At 44.2% G+C, this 20,040-nt stretch overlaps 2 protein-coding genes across 2 annotated transcripts in view; one reads left to right on the forward strand and one right to left on the reverse strand.

The window, feature by feature from the left end:
- Nucleotides 1–8,673, forward strand: ACP2 (acid phosphatase 2, lysosomal). Its single transcript, XM_080931385.1, has 11 exons — nt 1–120; nt 634–729; nt 1,243–1,329; nt 2,761–2,913; nt 3,012–3,110; nt 3,189–3,278; nt 3,719–3,851; nt 4,767–4,849; nt 4,982–5,088; nt 5,177–5,352; nt 7,044–8,673. Exons 1-11 carry the CDS (start codon nt 7–9, stop codon nt 7,175–7,177), a joined length of 1,272 nt encoding a protein of 423 aa, XP_080787511.1. The 5' UTR covers nt 1–6; the 3' UTR covers nt 7,178–8,673.
- DDB2 (damage specific DNA binding protein 2) overlaps nt 8,361–20,040 on the reverse strand; it is a gene marked incomplete at its 5' end in the record, with an annotated part of 19,733 nt that continues 8,053 nt past the window's right edge. Inside the window, 7 exons of the mRNA XM_080931384.1 lie at nt 8,361–8,452; nt 8,684–8,729; nt 8,849–9,013; nt 12,234–12,376; nt 12,592–12,769; nt 12,849–12,948; nt 14,240–14,385. Of these exons, the coding sequence (XP_080787510.1) occupies nt 8,409–8,452; nt 8,684–8,729; nt 8,849–9,013; nt 12,234–12,376; nt 12,592–12,769; nt 12,849–12,948; nt 14,240–14,385 (822 nt within the window). The 3' untranslated portion in view covers nt 8,361–8,408. The remainder of the gene's footprint in view (nt 8,453–8,683; nt 8,730–8,848; nt 9,014–12,233; nt 12,377–12,591; nt 12,770–12,848; nt 12,949–14,239; nt 14,386–20,040) is intronic.

A 20,040-nucleotide genomic window follows, 5' to 3' on the forward strand; every position in this document is an offset into this window, starting at 1 on the left:
ACGGTGATGGCCGGCAGACAGCCTGGTTGGAGCCAGGCGGCTCTTCTCCACTTCCTTCTTGGCATGTGCCTAACGGTGATGCCACCCATACAGGCCCGGAGTCTGCGCTTTGTTACCTTGGTAATGGGTGACGGAGTCACCAGTGGGTTCGCCAAAGCTGAAAGGGCAAAGGCCGGCTGGTAGAGGGAGGGGCAGAGCTTGTGTTCTGGGGTCGGGGGTCTCACTTCTCAAGGAGGAGAAAGAACCTGTTTAGGAAGCAGCTGGCCCATAGTGGGTTGCGCCGCTGGATTCAGAATTGATTTGGAAACATAGGCTATCTATTTTTTTAGGGCAGGACGACCAAGTAATGTTAGGAGATATTCTTCCCTGGGATGATTCTTCCCTAGGATGGGAAATTAGTTAAAAGATTGAAAATCACCCATTAAGACGACTTTGATCTTTGTTTTCCCAGTCTCATTGTCCACTTCCTCCCCAAGAAGGCATTGCTTTTACCTGTGCTTGAACTGGGGTCTTTTTTCATCGCTTAGTAGAGAAAGATGGGGTGAGATTTCCTTTCCTGACATGCAGAGGTGGGTCCTGTCTTTAACTAGAAGACCCTTCGGATTCTGTAGACAAACCATTTTCTTTGCTCAGCTGTATCGACATGGAGATCGGTCACCAGTGAAGACATATCCGAAGGACCCCTATCAGGAAGAGAAATGGCCCCAGGGATTTGGTCAGCTAACCAAGGTGGGTCAGAAGCCAACCTGCAAGGGTATGCTACAGAATGAATCACATCTGGAGCACAGAAATAAAGCTTCCTAAACTGCTAGTTTCCCACATGGGTTCTAATGGACCAGTGTCTATTTTGTTTTTTTGTTTTTGTGGTCTTGGAAATTAAACCCAGGACCATATCTATGCTAAGTAAGCACAGTGAACTACAGTCTGTGACCAGATTTCTTAACAACTCTGTGCCTGGGACAGTATCATTCATAACTGGCCACTTCTGGAAGCAAACTCACACCTTGTCAAGGGAAGAATGCCTAAATGCCATAGGACTTGTGGCTCATCTCTTCCCTTTAGACTTTTGGGGATAGGGGGGTGTTTGAGATAGGGCTTCACTGTGTAACAGAGCCCTGGCTATCCTGGACTCACTTTGTAGACCAGGCTGGCCTCAAACTCAGAGAGTGACTGCTGGGATTATAGGCATAAGCCACCATGCCTAGCTCCTGTTTGGACTTTAACTCTCAGGTTTGCCCACAGGAAGGGATGCTACAGCACTGGGAGCTGGGCCAGGCCCTGCGGCAACGCTACCATGGCTTTCTGAACACCTCTTACCACCGGCAAGAGGTAAGGCTGGGAGCCTATATGGCAAGAGGATTGGAATCTTTGGATTATCTTCTGACCTCAGAGGGCAAGGCTGGGCAGTCAAGTCTCCCTACTGAACTTTTGGTCTCTGGACAAGATATCTAAGACCCGTCTAGAATACTGTTCTGGAGTCTCAATTATCTCTGCTTGTCTGGGAAAAGACAAAACTGACCAGGGGTCTACCTCAGACATGAAGAAGGGTTTGATAAAATACTTTCTGACTCTGAAACAACAAATGGGCATTTTTGTCCAAGACATTTATTGTCACCTAAGGGCCAAGGACTGTGGTAATGCTTTCCCTATGATCATATACCATAGAGTTATGATCTCTGTCTTCATGGAGCTTATATTGGAGCAATCTAAGCGGGACAGAGCCAAGATAAAGGGTGCAGAGGGGAAGCAGTGAAAACTGGCAAGTGTGCTAGCTCCTGAGGTCCTCTGTTTACCGTGGGGATAACCATTCCTATGGTTACTGCTTTCAGCCACATTTCTCTCAATCCTCTAGGTTCCTGTTCCCTAAAGACCTAGCTCTACCCCGAGCTTGCCCTTCTCTTCTGTTTTCTTCCTCCCTTTTCATAAGCCACCTCTCTGTTCCTTTTTTCCCCCTCCTCCCATTTAAAGTGAAGGGGGTGTGGTGAGGAGTGGTATCTGCCATGTGGACTCTTTTGTGTTTTTAAACAGGGTCTCACTTTATCTCCCCGGCTAGTCTTAAACTTAAAATGCATCTCAAATTCTGGAATTAAGAGTGTGTACCAAACCAGTGGTGGTGGTACACACCTTTAACTCCAGCACTTGGTAGACAGGGGCAGGCAGATCTCTAAGTTCTAGGCCAGTCTGATTTACAGAGAGATTTTTCAGGACAGCCAGGGCTACAAGGTGAAACCCTGTCTCGACAAAAAAGAAGAGAGAAAAATAAAAGTGTATACCAAGCTGAATGAGAGGTACATACCTTTAATCCAAGCACTTGGGAGGCAAAGGCAAGTGGATTCCTGAGTTTGAGGCTAGCTTGGTCTACAAGTTTGAGGTTTAGGACAGTCAGAACTACGTACCGGGATCCTGTATCCAAGTGTGTGGAGGGAGATGTACCACTCTGACTGACAAGGACTCTGGTCTTCCCAGGAGACAAACCAGTTATTGAAGTCTCCCAGACCAGGTACCAAATGAGTGCTTTTGATGAACAGGAAGGAGTATTTGAACTAGAGTCATTCCCACAGACTGAGTGCTTAATACAGTGGTGATAGCCTGCAGCTGAATGTTTGGGCCTTGACTAGGGAAGAAGCATTGAGGGCGTGCATGCATGATAAGTTTATAATTATCCGAACAGTAAACATCCAGAACAGCTTCTTCCCTGGGGCTGTGGGGAGGAGCGAAAGTGCTTCTACACATAAAGAGATTTGTGTTGCCAATCTACAGGTTTATGTGCGAAGCACAGACTTTGACCGGACTCTCATGAGTGCTGAGGCCAACCTGGCTGGACTCTTCCCTCCCAATGAAGCTCAGCAGTTCAACCCTAACATTTCATGGCAGCCTATCCCTGTCCACACTGTGCCCATCACTGAAGACAGGGTAAGACTGGCCAGCGCTTCTTACGTGGTAAGAGAACGACTATGGCATGAGCCTACTGAACCCAGACTCTTTCTCTGCCTGTTCCCCTTAACTTGTAGTTACTCAAGTTTCCTTTGGGTCCATGTCCCCGTTATGAGCAGCTGCAGAATGAGACTCGGCAGACACCAGAGTATCAGAACAAGAGTATTCAGAATGCTGTGAGTTGGGGCCAAGGTGTAGGTCATCAGATTGTTCCTTCTCCAGAACATTACTGATCTTTGATCCATTTTTCATAGCAATTTCTGGACATGGTGGCCAATGAGACAGGGCTTACGAACCTGACCCTGGAGACCATCTGGAATGTGTATGACACCCTCTTTTGTGAGGTGAGCTGAACAGGATGCCTGTGAGAATGCTCTTCTGTCCTCAACAGGTCCATGTCTCTAGGGCAACAGAGCACATTGCCTTGATACTGCCACCCCACTGGGAAGGCCCAGCAAGCACTTGCTTATGCAACCTGGGAACTTCCCTCATGGGTAAAGAACCACAAAGTGGGAACTGGTTTACCAGTTGTCAGCAATGTGTGTGCCCTTCTCCATCCAGAGCTCATGTGAGGTTTCTTCTGTGCTGAGCCTGCTCTTCATGCTTGAGCTTCCTTTCCAATGCCCCGCTGTCTGCCATGTCTGCAATGGCCCCTCTGCCTCACCTCTGCTCTCCTCTTCCTCCCTCATACACACAGGCATCTTCCCCACTTGGGGAAGAAAGCCACCCTTGGAGAGGCTCTGGCCTAGGCCTAGGGAGCTAACCTGCCTGCTGCGATACACAGCAAACACACGGACTGCTCCTGCCACCCTGGGCCTCTCCCCAAACCGTGCAGCGTCTGAGCCAGCTAAAAGACTTCAGCTTCCTCTTCCTCTTCGGGATCCATGAGCAAGTGCAGAAGGCCCGGCTTCAGGGGGGTGAGTGAGAATAACATGCCACTACCCTTTCCTCAAAACTGTAGCATTGGAAGTATGCTGTGGGAGCTTCTCACTCACTATGCTAAGATAATTCTCTGTTTTTAGAACTGAATCTCCCCTCTGCCGTCCCTGCTAGTTCCCCAAATCTTCCAGTTCTCTGCTATTTATCTAGAGTCACAGATCTCACTTTGTAGCTCTGGTGAAACCAGCTTGAACTCTGTGTAGACCAGGCTGGGATTAAAGGTGTGTGCCAACCACACCAGCCTACTGTTCTTTTTCTTTTTAGATTTATTTATTATATATAAGTACACTGTAGCTGTCTTCAGACACACCAGAAGAGGGCATCAGATCTCATTACAGATGGTTGTGAGCCACCATGTGATTGCTGGGATTTGAACTCAGGACCTGTGGAAGAGCAGACAGTACTCTGAGCCATCTTTCTAGCCCTGGCCTACCAGGTTTTATCCATGTTGAAAGACCCTTCCTCTCTTTTCTAACTACATACCTCCCTCTAGAGAATTGCTAAGACTTTTAGAGAAAAGACTAGGGTAATACACGTGCCAATTACTTTGAACATCCAGGGGTACCATTTTCAAATCTTTTAGAATGCAATAGTTTTCAAAGTGTGCAGAAGCAGTTGCTTTGCCATGAACCAGCATCATGTGTGCTGTGAAGCAGTCTTAAGTTTACACTGTGTTCATACTGTTAAGTCATGGTCAGTGCTCCTAGCTCATTTCTACACCTGTGCTTAAATACTAATAGCTTGCTTTATCTGTCTTGTCTATAAACTTGACAATTCTTGGTAGTATAGAGTTCCAGTATGGTCCCCATGAACTGGAAGAGTTCTCTGGGTTGGTGATGAGAGGAGATCAGTGATGGTTCAAGACACTGACACTTGGAATTTCTCTTCTTTAGGAGTTCTGCTGGCTCAGATAATGAAGAACCTAACTCTAATGGCAACTACCTCTCAATTTCCTAAGCTTCTGGTTTATTCTGCGGTAAGTTTCAGCCCCCTACCCCCACTTCCCACCCACCCAACACACAAGTATCAAAACAGGAATTGGGTACTTCTGATCCAGTTCCTGGGATGTGGAGGGGCAAGTCTCATGGGCAGCCCTTCTCCCTTACAGCATGACACTACCCTGGTTGCTCTGCAAATGGCACTGAATGTCTACAATGGGAAACAAGCCCCCTATGCTTCCTGCCACATATTTGAACTGTACCAGGAAGATAATGGGTAAGTGGAGCTTACCAAGTGTCTTCTAAAGAGGCATTAAGTTATGGGCTGGATGAACATCCCTATCTTGCCTCCTGTCAACTCTCAGGAATTTCTCAGTTGAGATGTACTTTCGGAATGACAGTAAGAAGGCACCCTGGCCTCTAATCCTGCCTGGCTGTCCTCACCGTTGCCCACTTCAGGACTTCCTTCGCCTCACAGAACATGTCATACCCAAGGACTGGCAGAAGGAATGCCAGCTAGCAAATGACACTGCAGACACAGGTGAGCTGCCAGCTGCTCTTGTACTGATCATCACCCAGAACCCTTCAGGAACAGACATATTTGCAGCTGTCTTCCTGCCTTTCCCTGGACAGCCTAAGACCATATGTTATCACTGAGTCCGGGAGAGAACTGTCGTTCTCCCACATCTTATCAGCGTACCTGCTGGTCTAAGATAGTATTCAGGTGCAGCCTGTCCACTTCAGAGTTTAACAAAGACTTCTGAGACTCACTTCTGTAGTCTTCTTTTCTCTCTGGTCTCTTTGAGGATCCTTCAAAGAGTTGCCTACATTCTGGCTTTACTTCCTCAGACTTTTTATTTCTGACTTGACATTCAATAATTTTGTATCACCTTTTGCTACAATGAAGTTACTGTCAAAATAATCGATTCTCAGTCAGCTTTCTCACCTCATCAGCAGTTGCCATTTCTTCCTTAAACACATGTTTTTAGTGTGGACACAGCTCAGTGGTTAGAATCCATGGCTAGCATGTGTGAAGTCCTGGCTTCCCTCTGTGACTGTACTGCAATACAGTAACATTTTCATGACTTTTTCATGAGTTTCTTTTACTTACTACAAATTCCTTACTGTTTTCCTTCTTCTCTAAATAATGAACGGCCTGAGGCTTATCCCTATCCCCTTTCCTATCTGTCCCAACTCCCAAGGGATCTCATCCAACCTCATGGCTTTCCATGGTAACCCCAAGCTCATCTCCATGGTAAGTTAAGTTCCACTTTTGTACTAAGACTTAGATTTATAACTTCTGAGCTAGGCTTTTCCCCAGCTGTTGACTTGAAGCCTCTTCTCTATATGGATGTCACAGAATCTCTTTTCAGATCTACTTGCTCATCTTACAGTTGTCAATAGATACTACATTAGTTGCTTAGTCACACAGTGCCCCATTATCTCCTGACTACCCCACCACCCAGTCCACTGGAAGATTTATCTGCTTTGCTTCTCAGATACAGAGCTCTCGCCTCTCCAGTCTAACACTATCAGTTCTTGCCTGAACTGCTCAAAAGCCTAATGTTCATTCTGGTTTTATCCTTGCCCCTACCAGTCTTAAATTGAGGCTATGTGTGTAGCTCAGTTGGTAGGGCAACTATGGGAAGACCCTTTAATTTAATTCCCAGCACTGCATAAACTGGGTGTGGTAGTGTACGCCTCTAATTCCAGCACTCGGGTGGGAGGGAGGATGATCAGAAGTTCAAGGTCAGTCTCTACTACTCAGTCAATTTTGAAACCGTCTGGGCTATAAGAGACCAGGTCTTTTTTAAAAAATGTGCATGTATTAATCACACACCAGACCCAAGTTATCTACCATGCCTGCCCTGCCTCTGCTTGGCTTAGATGGCTTCTGGTTCCTAGTGCCCCTTGTTTAATTCTGCTCCAGTATCCAAGCCTGTACTACTATCAGATGTACCCCCAACTCCATGACACTCTATCCTTAGGTCTGGTCTTATCTCCTCAGTGATTTCCAATTTATCTTCTTCATATAGCATCACTAATGGGTCATTACCATAAAATGCTTGCTTGTTTACTGGATCTCTTCTCTAGAATACAAACTCCAAGAGCAGACTTTCTTAGCCACCTTTATTTCCCTGTTTTGTCAACACACTACCTGGCTTGGGGTAGGTGTTCTGTATTTGTTGGATGAATACTAATGTTACCTTTCTTTTCCTCTCCCCTGCCCAGAGGTGATTGTGGCATTGGCTGTCTGTGGCTCCATCCTCTTCCTTCTAATAGTGTTGCTCCTCACTGTCCTCTTCCGGATGCAGGCCCAGCCTCCTGGCTACCACCATGTTGCAGACAGGGAAGACCATGCTTGACAACCACTCAGTCCCCTTCCCTCTGCCTCCTAGGGGAGGTGGGCTGAGTCCTCTCCTGACTATTGCTGATCCCAGTCCAGGGACAGGTTTAGCCTTCCTGATTACCTATGCCCAAATGAGAGTGAGGCTCAGCTGGGCATGTGACACCTGTGACTTTCCTTCTTCATGCCTGATGCCATATACTCTGTTGGACACTGGCTTTCTCTAAATGGGATTTGCCTCTTCTGTGTTCCCTAAGGATTTGAGATACAGACAAGCATTCAGGCTTCACTCAAGACCTGGGATTAAAAAACAAAACAAAACAAAAAAGCAACCCCCCAAAAAAACTGAAGAAGCTGGTTCTTGATCTGCCTAGCTCTTCCACTGAGCCTTGCTCTTTATCTTCTAGCCCACTTCTTTGGCAAATGGCTTGGAGGACATTGTCCCTTGGTACATTTTTAGAGGCAAAAACTGCAAATCACTAGGAGTATAAAATACGGCTCATTTTGTACAGATCTTCCAACAGCTAAGTTTCCCTTTGGCTGAGGCTTCCATCAGTGTGAGCCTCAGGCAGGTCTGAAGGGTGCCTGCACAGGTAGGAGCGAAACACATGGAATTGTGAAGTGACTCCCTCCGCCGGGCTGGACTCTTCAGGGACATGAAGTAACTGCAGCTGGTGAACTGTATACCTTGACTGGCCCGAAATAGGGCTCAAGTAACTCCGAGGAAATGAAGGTTTTGACTGTGAATGCTGGTTCTGTGCCTTTTGTTCCTTTCCCATTGCTGACATCCAAGGAGCACTCTTACCAGGTCAGTATTAGTCTACTCAGAAGCCCCATTGGGCAAAATTTTGGGTGTTTTAGTTAGATACAAAGGATATGCGTTTATTGGCCATGTCAAGATTGAACATAAAAGTTTTTTTTTTAATCCCTGGTTATTCTGCTACTATACATCAGAAGAAAGAAAAGTACCTTGGCTCTAGCATAAATTTGGCCTCCAGGCTAGATACAGCAGGGACCCTGAGGATAGTTGGTTACTCTTTAATTTTCTGGAGCAAAATATAGAAAAGCAGTAACATCTCAGTATCCTAGCCCCAAAGTACCCCATGCCACAAGTGTCCCCATTCTAACCCTAAGAGTTGGGTACTTCTGGCCTATTAACAAGCAGCTGCCACTTCTCCCGGAACTTGTTCCCATCTGTGGGGGCCAGTATTGCTCTCCCACAAAAATCTTCATAGTCTTTCATGATTGTTCTATGACCCATCTTCCTCGTGGCTCCAGATGAGAATATGATAACCTAGAAGAAACAAGAAGTCTGACTGACACCTTCTGTTACTGGTCTGTCTCAGAGGTTGGGCTGTCTTGGGGCATTGCCATGACCAGAATAAAGCCAGGTGCGTGACCACTCTGTCTCCCAGATATATTTACTGTCTTGGCTTGAATAGGGCAGAGCTAAGGTGATTTAGCCTCCACTGCAACCTAGGATAGGGTCAGGCTTAGACAGTTTGAGACAGTTACTTTTACTCACCCATAGTAGAGGCCAGTATGTCTCCCATAGGATTGAACTCATTGAGCTGCAAGAGTAAGTATCAGTGTGAAGCAGGGCTAAAGGCAGTACATGGACTAATTCTGATCAGAAAGGTAGCTTGACTCCCTGCTTCCTCCCATCACTGTTTGAGGGGCCAAGTCTCACCGAAGTAATACCGGAATATCCAGGATCGTAGAGCTGACACATCATCTTCCCCGAGCTTCCATCAAACACGTCTATTGTCCTTAGTTCATAGGGAACACAACTTTTAAGATTAGGATCTGGGTATCGGCCTACAACAATGAGGTTGTGCCGTGAATGCCAGGTCGCCTAGGAAATAAGAGGTTGGTCTTAATGTAAAGTATTCTTGAAGCTAGGGAAGATGACTCAGTTGGTACAAGTATACCTGAGTCTGGATCCCCACTTTTGAACTTGCTAGCTATCTACTCCAGCCAAATCAGTGAGAAACCGTTTCAAAAATAAGGTAGAAAACAACTGAGAAAGACGCCTGCCATCAACTAGCTTGCACACAGAGTATTCCTTAAGGGCTGGATATTTGGCTCTGTGGCAGAGCACTTACACGGTGTACACAGGACTATCTTTGATCCCAGAACCTCACACATAGACCAGCCTGGTCTACACAGCAACCCTTTCTTGATAAAACAAAAGTCTGAACAAGGATGGGAAAACATTTGGTAAGAGCCAGAGGTGTTTAGTGGTAAAGACCTTGTTTAGCATGCACAAGTGTCCAGTTCCCAGAACTGCAAAAAAACAATGAAAACTAAAAATGCCCAAGTTTGTACCAACCTGAGAAACTGCAAGAGAGCTAGAAGAGATGGCTCAGTGGTTAAAAACACATGCTATTGCAGAGGGAACCTGGGTTCAATTCCTAGTACCCACATGCCAGCTTACAACCATCTATAATTCCACTTCCAGGTGATACAGTGCCCTCTTCTGGATTATACACACACTGTGTATATAGATATATATGTATATAGTTTATATACATATGCATGTAGATATGTGTATATGCATATTTTTCTCATTTTTTAACCACTCATGTTAAGAAGAACCCAACACTGCATACAAGACAAGTATGAGGTATGGCTAGATCACTCAGCAGATAAAGGTATATGACCCCAACCTAACCTGATAACCTTGATCCCTAGGGCCCAGAGTGGGAGGGAAAAACCAACTCTACCCCCTGCCCACTGTGGGTATAGGTACACACACATTAATCATAGTCAGGTCAGCCAGGACTATTATTTATCTAGGAAGGGATTTGAAAGTGAGCTGCCCCACACACTTGCTTTCTAGGTCCTTAGGATACCTCAGGCCCTTTTTATGTGCAGTGTCTTACTCTGTCCTCCTGGCTGTCCTGGAACTCCCTCTGTAGATCCAGATGGCCTCAAACTACTGAGATTAAAGGCATGCACCATCACTACCATCTGGTAAAGGTTTATTTTTATCTTGTATGTCGAGTATTTTGCTTACATGTATGTACATATCTAAGAGGGGACTGAATCACCCAGAAGAGGAGTTGGAGGCATTTGAACTCTGGTCCTCTGAAAGAACAACATTGTTCTTAACCACTGAGCCACACCTCTAGCTCCTTTCCTGCATTTTCTTAAGTTGATACCAACTTGGGCATTTCTGCTTTGTTGTTTGTTTTTTGTAATTCTAGGGTCTGAACCTTTGTGCATACTAGGCAAGGCCTTAACCTCGGAACACCTCTGGCTCTTAAATGTTTTTCTATCAGCCTAGTTCAGATTTTTTGGAGGAGGAATGCTGGGGGGGGCGCGTGTGAATAGATATTTTTTGTTTGGTTGATTGGTTTTTCCACCAAGAGAGAGTTTCTCCTGTGTAACCCTGGTTGTCCTGGAACTCCCTCTGTAGACCAGGCTGGCTTCAAACTCAGCCTTGTTTAACCTAAGAGATAAACCTAACAAAACAAAAAGCCTCTGGTAAACACAACCAAAGGACTTAGGTTCTCTAGTGGCTCCACTACTAACCTTCCTCTATCCACACATAACAAAGACTTGGATATAAAGTGTGAAGAGGGAAGGAAAGATAACCTTCATTCCCTAGATCACACCCCTCTTAGTTATTGGTATGATAGAATTGGATGGGCTTTTCCTAATTTCAAAACAGTTCTTGATTTTATGGGACAGGAGTTATACACTCTGAAGCCCAGGAATCCTAAAATCTCCAACCCTACTTCAATCTGAAGTGCTAGGATTATAGTTTGTGTCCCATGCATGGCTTCAAAACAGTTTTGAAGGAAGTAAGATAAGATCAAGAGAAAAGGGGGCTGGAGAGACAACTCAACAGTTAAGAGCACTGGCTGCTCTTTCAGAGGACATAGGTTTCCTAGCACCTACAATGTTAGCTCACAATCATCTGTAACTCCAGTTCCAGGCTCAGTGGTTAAGAGCACTCACTGCTCCTTCAAAGGTCTTGAGTTCAAATCCCACATGACAGATGCCTCAGGTGTGTACATACTTACACACACACACATATCTTAAAGAGAAAAAAAACCACCCATACACATTAAATAAATAAAACTTAAGAGAAAATTGGTACATCCAGTGGCTTGGAAGGAGTTGCTTCCACCTCCCAGGTCCTAGGATTGCCAATGTATCCGACCACTCCTGATAATTTATGCATGCCGTCATGCCCCCCAATATTGTACACACTAGGTAAACACTCTACCACTGAGCAATATCCGAAGGAAAATCCTTGTGTCCCTGTGATTACATAATCATGGCTGGCCCTGAACTCAAAATAGATCCACCTGCCTCTGCCTCCCAAGTGCTGGTGGGATTAAAGGCGTGTGCCACAATACCTAGCTTCACAAGAATTCTTAATATTTATTACTGGTTTTGATTTGAAATATGTGGAATACTTAGTTTTATTTAAAAGTGTTTATTATTAAGTGCTTATCAAGTGCTAGGCATGGTGTTAGTGTTTTATGTATCCTGACTCATCTTCACAAAACCCTACAGTTAGGTACTATTCCCTCTTACAGATGAAACAGATATAAATTGGGAAACTGAGGGTCTTATTTCTATTATTAGAAACCACTTAATCCTGCAAGGCAATCCAATAAGGTTAGGTTAGTTTATGGGTCAGCTGCAATACACGGGTAACTGAAACAGGGCAGAACAATGCATCAAGGTCATAGAAAATGCCCAGTGTACGGTCAATGCTGGGCTGTAAAGTTTAGAAAGTTAGCTTATAAGATATACTAAGAAAACTCAGTGAGTGCTTGGTGTGGATGGTGGTGCATGCCTTTAATACCAACCACTTGGGAGGCAGAAGCAGATAATCTCTACTAGGTCAAGACTATCTAGGAAGATCCTACCTCAAAAAGACAGAACTCTTAATGGAAAGAAGTGAAGGAACAGAGAAAGCCAAAGGGTTAAGGGGCCTTTTTTGTGTTGGTGAAAAGTGTGATCTGAGATTGTAGACTGCGTGTGTGACCCTTACCCCAACATGGAAAGATCTGACCCGTTCCTATAATGGCAGATCCCTTTCTCTAATCACTCACCTTGATGGGTGTGAGATGCTGAAAATGGCGGTGAGGGTGGGAGATCACACGCAGGGGGCTGTCCCACTGCGACGCAGAGTAAACCCGAACCTCATTGTTCTGGTCAGTAGTCAGGAGCTGAGCTCCATCTGGGCTAAAACAAGCTGACAAAGTGAAAAGCCTTTAAGTTGAAGGAATCCTTAGCCCCTGGTATCCTAAAGTTTCAAAGTATCGTTTCCTTTCTAGGATAGGACAGGGCAATCTGGACTATGAACAAAACTAGTCCGAGCAGAAAGGGTGGGTCCTAGGCATCACTGAGCTGATGGACAGTGGTAAGAAAGACAGGGTCCATAAGGAAGATGGGGTTTGGATGTCACACCTGCATTGACAGGATGCCTGTGAGGCAGTGAGTACAGGAAGCTTTCTTTCCCTTTAATTTGGCGCAGGTCCCAAATTTTCACTGTTTGATCTATGGAGGCTGTGGCCAGAAGCCAATCACAGCAGGGATTCAGGGCCACGTGGGCTACTTTCTTTTTGTGCATTCTGAGGTTCCAAATCTGCAGAGAAAAATTTGGTTCAGGTGGAGGTACAGGACCAAAGAGTGAGGGGATGGGGAGTGGGCCACATAGTACCCACCTCCTTGCCATCTGTGTTTATCAGGATCACGTGTCCCATATTGTCTCCTGTAACCACCACTCGACTTTTGGCAGAAACATCAAGGCTGCAAAACCAGACCCTAGAGGGAAAGAGTGTGCTGTAAGACTCTTTGAAACTGAGATAGTCTGTTCAGTCACTGTTGCAGCTCCAGTATCTATAACGGGCATCAATAAATACTAGTTGAATCCATGAGTAGCTGTCTTATTATAAGTCTCCAGTGGGAGTACTCAGCCTTGCTCACCTTGCAGAAGGGGGAGAAAGAGTGCAGAGTTGACAGTTATTGCTGGGCTCAGAGTCCCCAGCTAGTCCCTGAAACCTCAGAGCCACAAAGCAAGCTTGCTCCCCACAGCTCAGGTGCTGAAGAGCTTTATTTACTATTCCAACACTCATCATTCTTCAGTCTTTGCACCAAAGGAGATGACAAACCAAACAGGAACTGTTCAGCTCAGCTCTGTGAACATCTGTTCCCTTCTGAGTATTTAGGGAAAACAAATATTACCAGAAACTTTTTATTCTCAAAAACTATGTGAGAATGAATAGACTCGAGAAGCAGGTATTTTATGGATCCTGTTTCGAAGCCAAGAGAACTCTAAGTCCATTAGTCCCCTTTCCTGACAGTGTCTTCAACCTTTGGGACAGCCCAGAACAATACCCAAGCTGCTTAGACTCATTGCACACACCCACGTATCATTCCTTAGCAGAACTGTGTCTCTGGCTAGACATCAAAGTGGCTTGCATGTGTAATTTCTCCAGTCACTTGTTCTTAGGAGAGGGTTAACACTTCAAAGAAAACAGTAAGGCCATTTCATCCCAGAAAATGGAGGGCAATAAAATTGCACTTCTTTTTTCTTTTCTTTCCTGCCCTCTCTTTTTTCTTCCTTTCTTTTTTCTAAGATAGTCCCTCACTATGTAGTCCTAGATGGACCAGGCTGACTTAGAACTCATAGTGATCCACCAGCCTCTGCCTCCCAAGTGCTGCCATTAAAGGTAAATGCTACCACACGTGGCTAAATTTCCATTCTTGATTCCTGCTCTACTCTGTAAATACCTTTCTAAGCAAATACCACATGATGATTTATCCTGTGAAAGTAAAGGTCTAATTTAATGTGGATATAGCTTACAGAAGTAATTAAGCCCTTCCATCAAAGACAAGTGCTAAGGATCCAGAACATCCTCCCAGTGTAGTGACCCATTTGGATCAAAGTCCTAGCAGCCAGAGTCTAAGGAAGAAAAGGAATAGTGCAAAGTGGCTAAGATCCCTCCCTGTCTTCTCTGTGCCGAGCCAAAGTGAAGGAAACAACTGGGTATGTTCTCAGCAAAACTGCATCTAGTGCTTAGAAGCCATTTCCCTGACTAGTTAAACTACTCACTTGCAAGAGTTTGAGCTGGTATAAACTCTGAGAATGTTGCCTTTAAAATCCTGCAGCCTGGTTGTTCCCTCCATTGAGGAGGCAAAAAACTGGTTGGTATTGAGATGGTTAAACTTCAGCCCAGTGATGCTTCCTCCAGCTCCAATCTAACATGAGGAAGGAAAAAGCCAGTGAGTAATGATGGGCCAGAAGTGAGGAACCAGGTCTGGGCACACAAACAGCACTAAGGCAGCAACACCACGGCCAACTTAAGCATCTGACATTATTGTATTTTTTAAGGCTTTATTTTGACTTTTATATTTTTAATGAAGAGGCAGTAAATATGACTGGTTCCAGTACACAGTTCTTTGAAGCCCAACATGCACAAACATTTGAACAGCCTCGCCACCCCCAAGATTAAGATGTAAACACTGATTCCATAAACACTTGCTCACACTGTCCTACTCTGCCCACTTCCCGGCCTATTCTTAACCCTTGGAAACCGTGTGCTAATAGAACTTCAGCTCAGAGAAAGTGAGGTTTGGAGGGAACCATCTGTGATGCATCTGTGAAAAGCCTGGAGGCATAGTAAGTACTAGAGCCCTGGCCAAGTATGCGCAAGGCCCTGGGTTTGACCTCCAACTACACACCTCACAAATTAAAAAGGGAGGAGAAATACCTGTGGGTTAATATTAAGAGGTTAGAAAGATGGCTTCGTGGTTAAGAGCACCTACTGCTGTTTTGGAGTTCAGTTCCTAGTATCTACATAAGATGGCTCAAATTACAGATAACTCCAACTCCAGGGCATCCAATGCCCTCTTCTGGCCTCCCATATACATGGCATAAATACACACCCACACCCAACAACACACACATAAACAAACAAAAACAAAAAAACAAAAAAACAAAAAAACAAAAAAAAAAAAAAAAAAAAAAAAAAACTCAAGCCAGGGCATAGGAGCTTAATGCCAGAAGTTGGGAGGCAGAGACAGGCAGATCTCTGTGAGTTCAAGGCCTCCTTGGTCTATATATTGAGTTCCAGGGCTAATAGACTGCCTCAAATATAAAGTAACAAATACAGTAAGAGCTGAAGCCAGGCACTGGTGGTGCACTCCTTCAATCCCAACATCGAGTAGGCTTCAATTTATTTGAGGCCAGTCTGTTATACAAAGCTGGTTCCAGAAGAGCCAGAGCTGTTATACAGAGAAACCTTGTTTTGAAAGGAGAGACAGAGACAGAGAGACACACACACAGAGAGAGAGAGAGGGACAGAGAGAGAGAGGGAAAGAGAGAGGTGGGGAGAGACAGACAGAGAACTTGGCATATCAAGAGATCCTTTTCCACTTCTTAACAAGTTCATCAATGTAACAAGCACTTAACTGACTTAACATACTGGCATGCTCTGGGTTTGTTTTGATAGGGTCTCATGATGTAGCCCTGGCTCATCTCAAACTCAGATATCTGCATATCTCTGCCTCCTCAAAGCTAGGATTGAAGGCATGTGCCACCACTCCCAGTAAGAACATTCTAACCAGTGTCCTTTGTCTCTTAAATTGTTGCTGCTAGTAAGACAATCTACTGTTCCCACTAGTTGATCAGATTTCACTATTTCGAGACATCACCACTGCCCCCATCCTACTCTCCTACTTGCTGAATGGCCGGCCTTATCCTGTTTAGGCCCTGATGTATTGCTAAGCTACCCTTCTGATACTACCTGCACGGACATCCATCTCAACTCAATGGGATCCAGAAGCTGATCTGAGGCCATTGTGCCTCCCTACTGTGTAAATGTTCCTTGCCCCTACATAATTACATGTGTTGAATAACTCAGAAAGGTAAGGAAAGAGGAGGCAGCAAAGTATGGATGTCAATATTGTATGATCCAACGAATAAAAACCGAGTAATTTCCAAATTTAAGTGTAATCTTGATGTGCAAATCTGTCAAAGAATTTAGAAAAATTACTGGGAAATTTCATATATGAACATAAAAAGAAAAATTCTGAAGAATATTATCAAATTAAATCCAGTGATTATTTCAAAAGGTCAAATACATTCTGATTAGGATAGATTTATTCCAAAAGGCAATGTTGTCTTAAATATTCAAAATTAATCCAGCCAGGCATGGTGGCATGTGCCTGTAATCCCAGCACTAGGCAGAAATTCAAGGGCACCTTAGGCCTTGTTTCTAACAGTAAGAACTTGGTTAAAAAACAAAACAATAAGACAAGATTTAATTAAGCATGAAAGGAAACAAGAGTGAAAAGGCAACCTATAGATTGGAAGAAAATACTTGAAAATCATAACACAAAACTACAACTAAACTAAACACCAAACAAACCTCCAAATATCCACTGAAAAGACACACATGTCCCATAAAACATAAAAAGGTACTCATCATCATTTAGAGAGATAAAGGAAAGTACAATACCACCTCCACACCTTACTACAATACCACCTCCACACCTTACTACAATACCCCCTCCACACCTTACTACAATACCTCCTCCACACCTTACTACAGTACCCCCTCCACACCTTACTACAATACCCCCTCCACACCTTACTACAATACCTCCTCCACACCTTACTACAGTACCTCCTCCACACCTTACTACAGTACCTCCTCCACACCTTACTACAGTACCCCCTCCACACCTTACTACAATACCCCCTCCACACCTTACTACAATACCCCCTCCACACCTTACTACAATACGACCTCCACACCTTACTACAATACCTCCTCCACATCTTACTACAATACCTCCTCTACACCTTACTACAGTACCTCCTCCACACCTTACTACAATACCACCTCCACACCTTACTACAATACCTCCTCCACACCTTACTCCAATACCACCTCCACACCTTACTACAATACCTCCTCCACATCTTACTACAATACCTCCTCCACACCTTACTACAGTACCTCCTCCACACCTTACTACAATACCACCTCCACACCTTACTACAATACCTCCTCCACACCTTACTACAATACCCCCTCCACACCTTACTACAGTACCTCCTCCACACCTTACTACAGTACCTCCTCCACACCTTACTACAATACCCCCTCCACACCTTACTACAATACCCCCTCCACACCTTACTACAGTACCTCCTCCACACCTTACTACAATACCACCTCCACACCTTACTACAATACCTCCTCCACACCTTACTCCAATACCACCTCCACACCTTACTACAATACCTCCTCCACATCTTACTACAATACCACCTCTACACCTTACTACAGTACCTCCTCCACACCTTACTACAATACCACCTCCACACCTTACTACAATACCTCCTCCACACCTTACTCCAATACCACCTCCACACCTTACTACAATACCTCCTCCACATCTTACTACAATACCACCTCTACACCTTACTACAGTACCTCCTCCACACCTTACTACAATACCTCCTCCACATCTTACTACAGTACCTCCTCCACACTTTACTACAATACCTCCTCCACACCTTACTACAATACCTCCTCCACACCTTACTACAATACCTCCTCCACATCTTACTACAGTACCTCCTCCACACCTTACTACAGTACCTCCTCCACACCTTACTACAGTACCTCCTCCACACCTTACTACAGTACCCCCTCCACACCTTACTACAATACCCCCTCCATACCTTACTACAATACCCCCTCCACACCTTACTACAATACCCCCTCCACACCTTACTACAATACCCCCTCCACACCTTACTACAGTACCTCCTCCACACCTTACTACAGTACCCCCTCCACACCTTACTACAATACCTCCTCCACACCTTACTACAATACCCCCTCCACACCTTACTACAGTACCTCCTCCACACCTTACTACAGTACCTCCTCCACACCTTACTACAATACCTCCTCCACACCTTACTACAATACCCCCTCCACACCTTACTACAATACCACCTCCACACCTTACTACAATACCCCCTCCACACCTTACTACAGTACCCCCTCCACACCTTACTACAATACCTCCTCCACACCTTACTACAATACCCCCTCCACACCTTACTACAGTACCCCCTCCACACCTTACTACAATACCACCTCTACACCTTACTACAATACCCCCTCCACACCTTACTACAATACCTCCTCCACACCTTACTACAATATCACCTCCACACCTTACTACAATATCACCTCCACACCTTACTACAGTACCTCCTCCACACCTTACTACAATATCACCTCCACACCTTACTACAATATCACCTCCACACCTTACTACAATACCCCCTCCACACCTTACTACAGTACCTCCTCCACACCTTACTACAATACGTCCTCCACACCTTACTACAATACCACCTCTACACCTTACTACAATACCCCCTCCACACCTTACTACAATACCTCCTCCACACTTTACAAAGGATGGAAAATAACATTGGTGAGGATTTGGAGGAACTGGAATTCTTGTGCATTCTTTCAAGAAATTGTTTTATTTTTTATTGAAAAATACTTTTAAAAGTATAATATATTCTGCTTATGGTTTCCCTGAACCCATCTTGTGCATTCTTGATGGCAATGCAATGCAAGTTGTGTAGCTACTACTGAGAACAGTCTAGATGTTCCTCAAAAAGTAGCATTAGCATTTGACCCAGCAATCCCACTGTTGGCTATAATTCCCAAAGAATGGAATTGGAATACAGACTATTTCAAAGAGCTATGTATGCACCCATCTTCATTACAACATCATTTATTATTTCTAAAAGATTTATTTATTTATTTATTTATTTATTTATTTAAAGTACAGGTATTCAGACACACCAGTAGAGGGCATCAGATCTCACTACAGATGGTTGTGAGCCACCATGTGGTTGCTGGGATTTGAACTCAGGACCTCTGGAAGAGCAGTCAGTGCTCTAACTACAGAGCCATCTCTCCAGCCCTAAACCTAAACTTAATTTATAATAATTAAGTAGCAGATTGAATTCAAATGTCCATCTACAGGAAAATGTGGGTTTGGTGCTGGAGAGATAGCTCAGTCATTAAGTGCACTGGCTGCTCTTGCAGAGGACCTGGGTTCAATTTTCAGCACCCACATGATACCTTACAACTGTTTTTAATTCCAGTTCCTCTGGATTTGACATTCCTCTCCTGGCCTCTGGGGATACTGCAACACACACACAGACACATACTACACACACACACACACACACACACACACACAAACACACTCACACGCGTAGTACATAATTTAATAATAAAAGTAATCTAAAAAAACTAATCGAAGTACTTACTGAAAAAATGAACTAATAACACATTGTATAATGTAAATATAGCAATATTTTACTTGTAAATTAAAATGTAATTTTAACAATGGTGAGACAGCTCAGTAGGTAAAGCACTTGCTGCCAAGACTGAAAACCTAAGTTTAATCCCCAGTATGCGGTGGTAAAGAGAACCAACTCCCACAAGTTGTCTTCTGATTCCCATATATTCAAGTACTCACAAGTTTCTCACAAACAATAAATAAATGTAAAAATTTTTAATTGATCTCCTAAAAATTATAGATCTAGAATTTGCTATCTCATAAAAACTTACTTAAAATACAGCAAAATTCTCTTTTAGGCAAATAGAAATAAAAAGATTTCATCACCAACTAATCTATATTATAAAAAATAGTGAAGGAATTTCTTCAGACAGAGAAAGATGTTTCGAAGAAGAAATCTAGAGCACACAACAGAATGAAGAGCAGTGGAAGTAACAACTGATAGACAAATATAAATATTTTCTACACTTTAGAAAATATAACAGTATAGTGATGAATACAGTA

The sequence above is a fragment of the Micromys minutus genome, assembly GCF_963924665.1.
Source record: "Micromys minutus genome assembly, chromosome: 17".
Classification (NCBI taxonomy): domain Eukaryota; kingdom Metazoa; phylum Chordata; class Mammalia; order Rodentia; family Muridae; genus Micromys; species Micromys minutus.

Bases quoted from the DNA above. Each gene is read 5' to 3' on its own strand.
- ACP2 (XM_080931385.1), top strand. From the start codon at position 7: ATGGCCGGCAGACAGCCTGGTTGGAGCCAGGCGGCTCTTCTCCACTTC. The intron at 121-633 runs GTAATGGGTGAC...TTCTTTGCTCAG, and splicing joins GTCTGCGCTTTGTTACCTTG to CTGTATCGACATGGAGATCG. The intron at 2,914-3,011 runs GTAAGACTGGCC...CTTAACTTGTAG, and splicing joins TGCCCATCACTGAAGACAGG to TTACTCAAGTTTCCTTTGGG.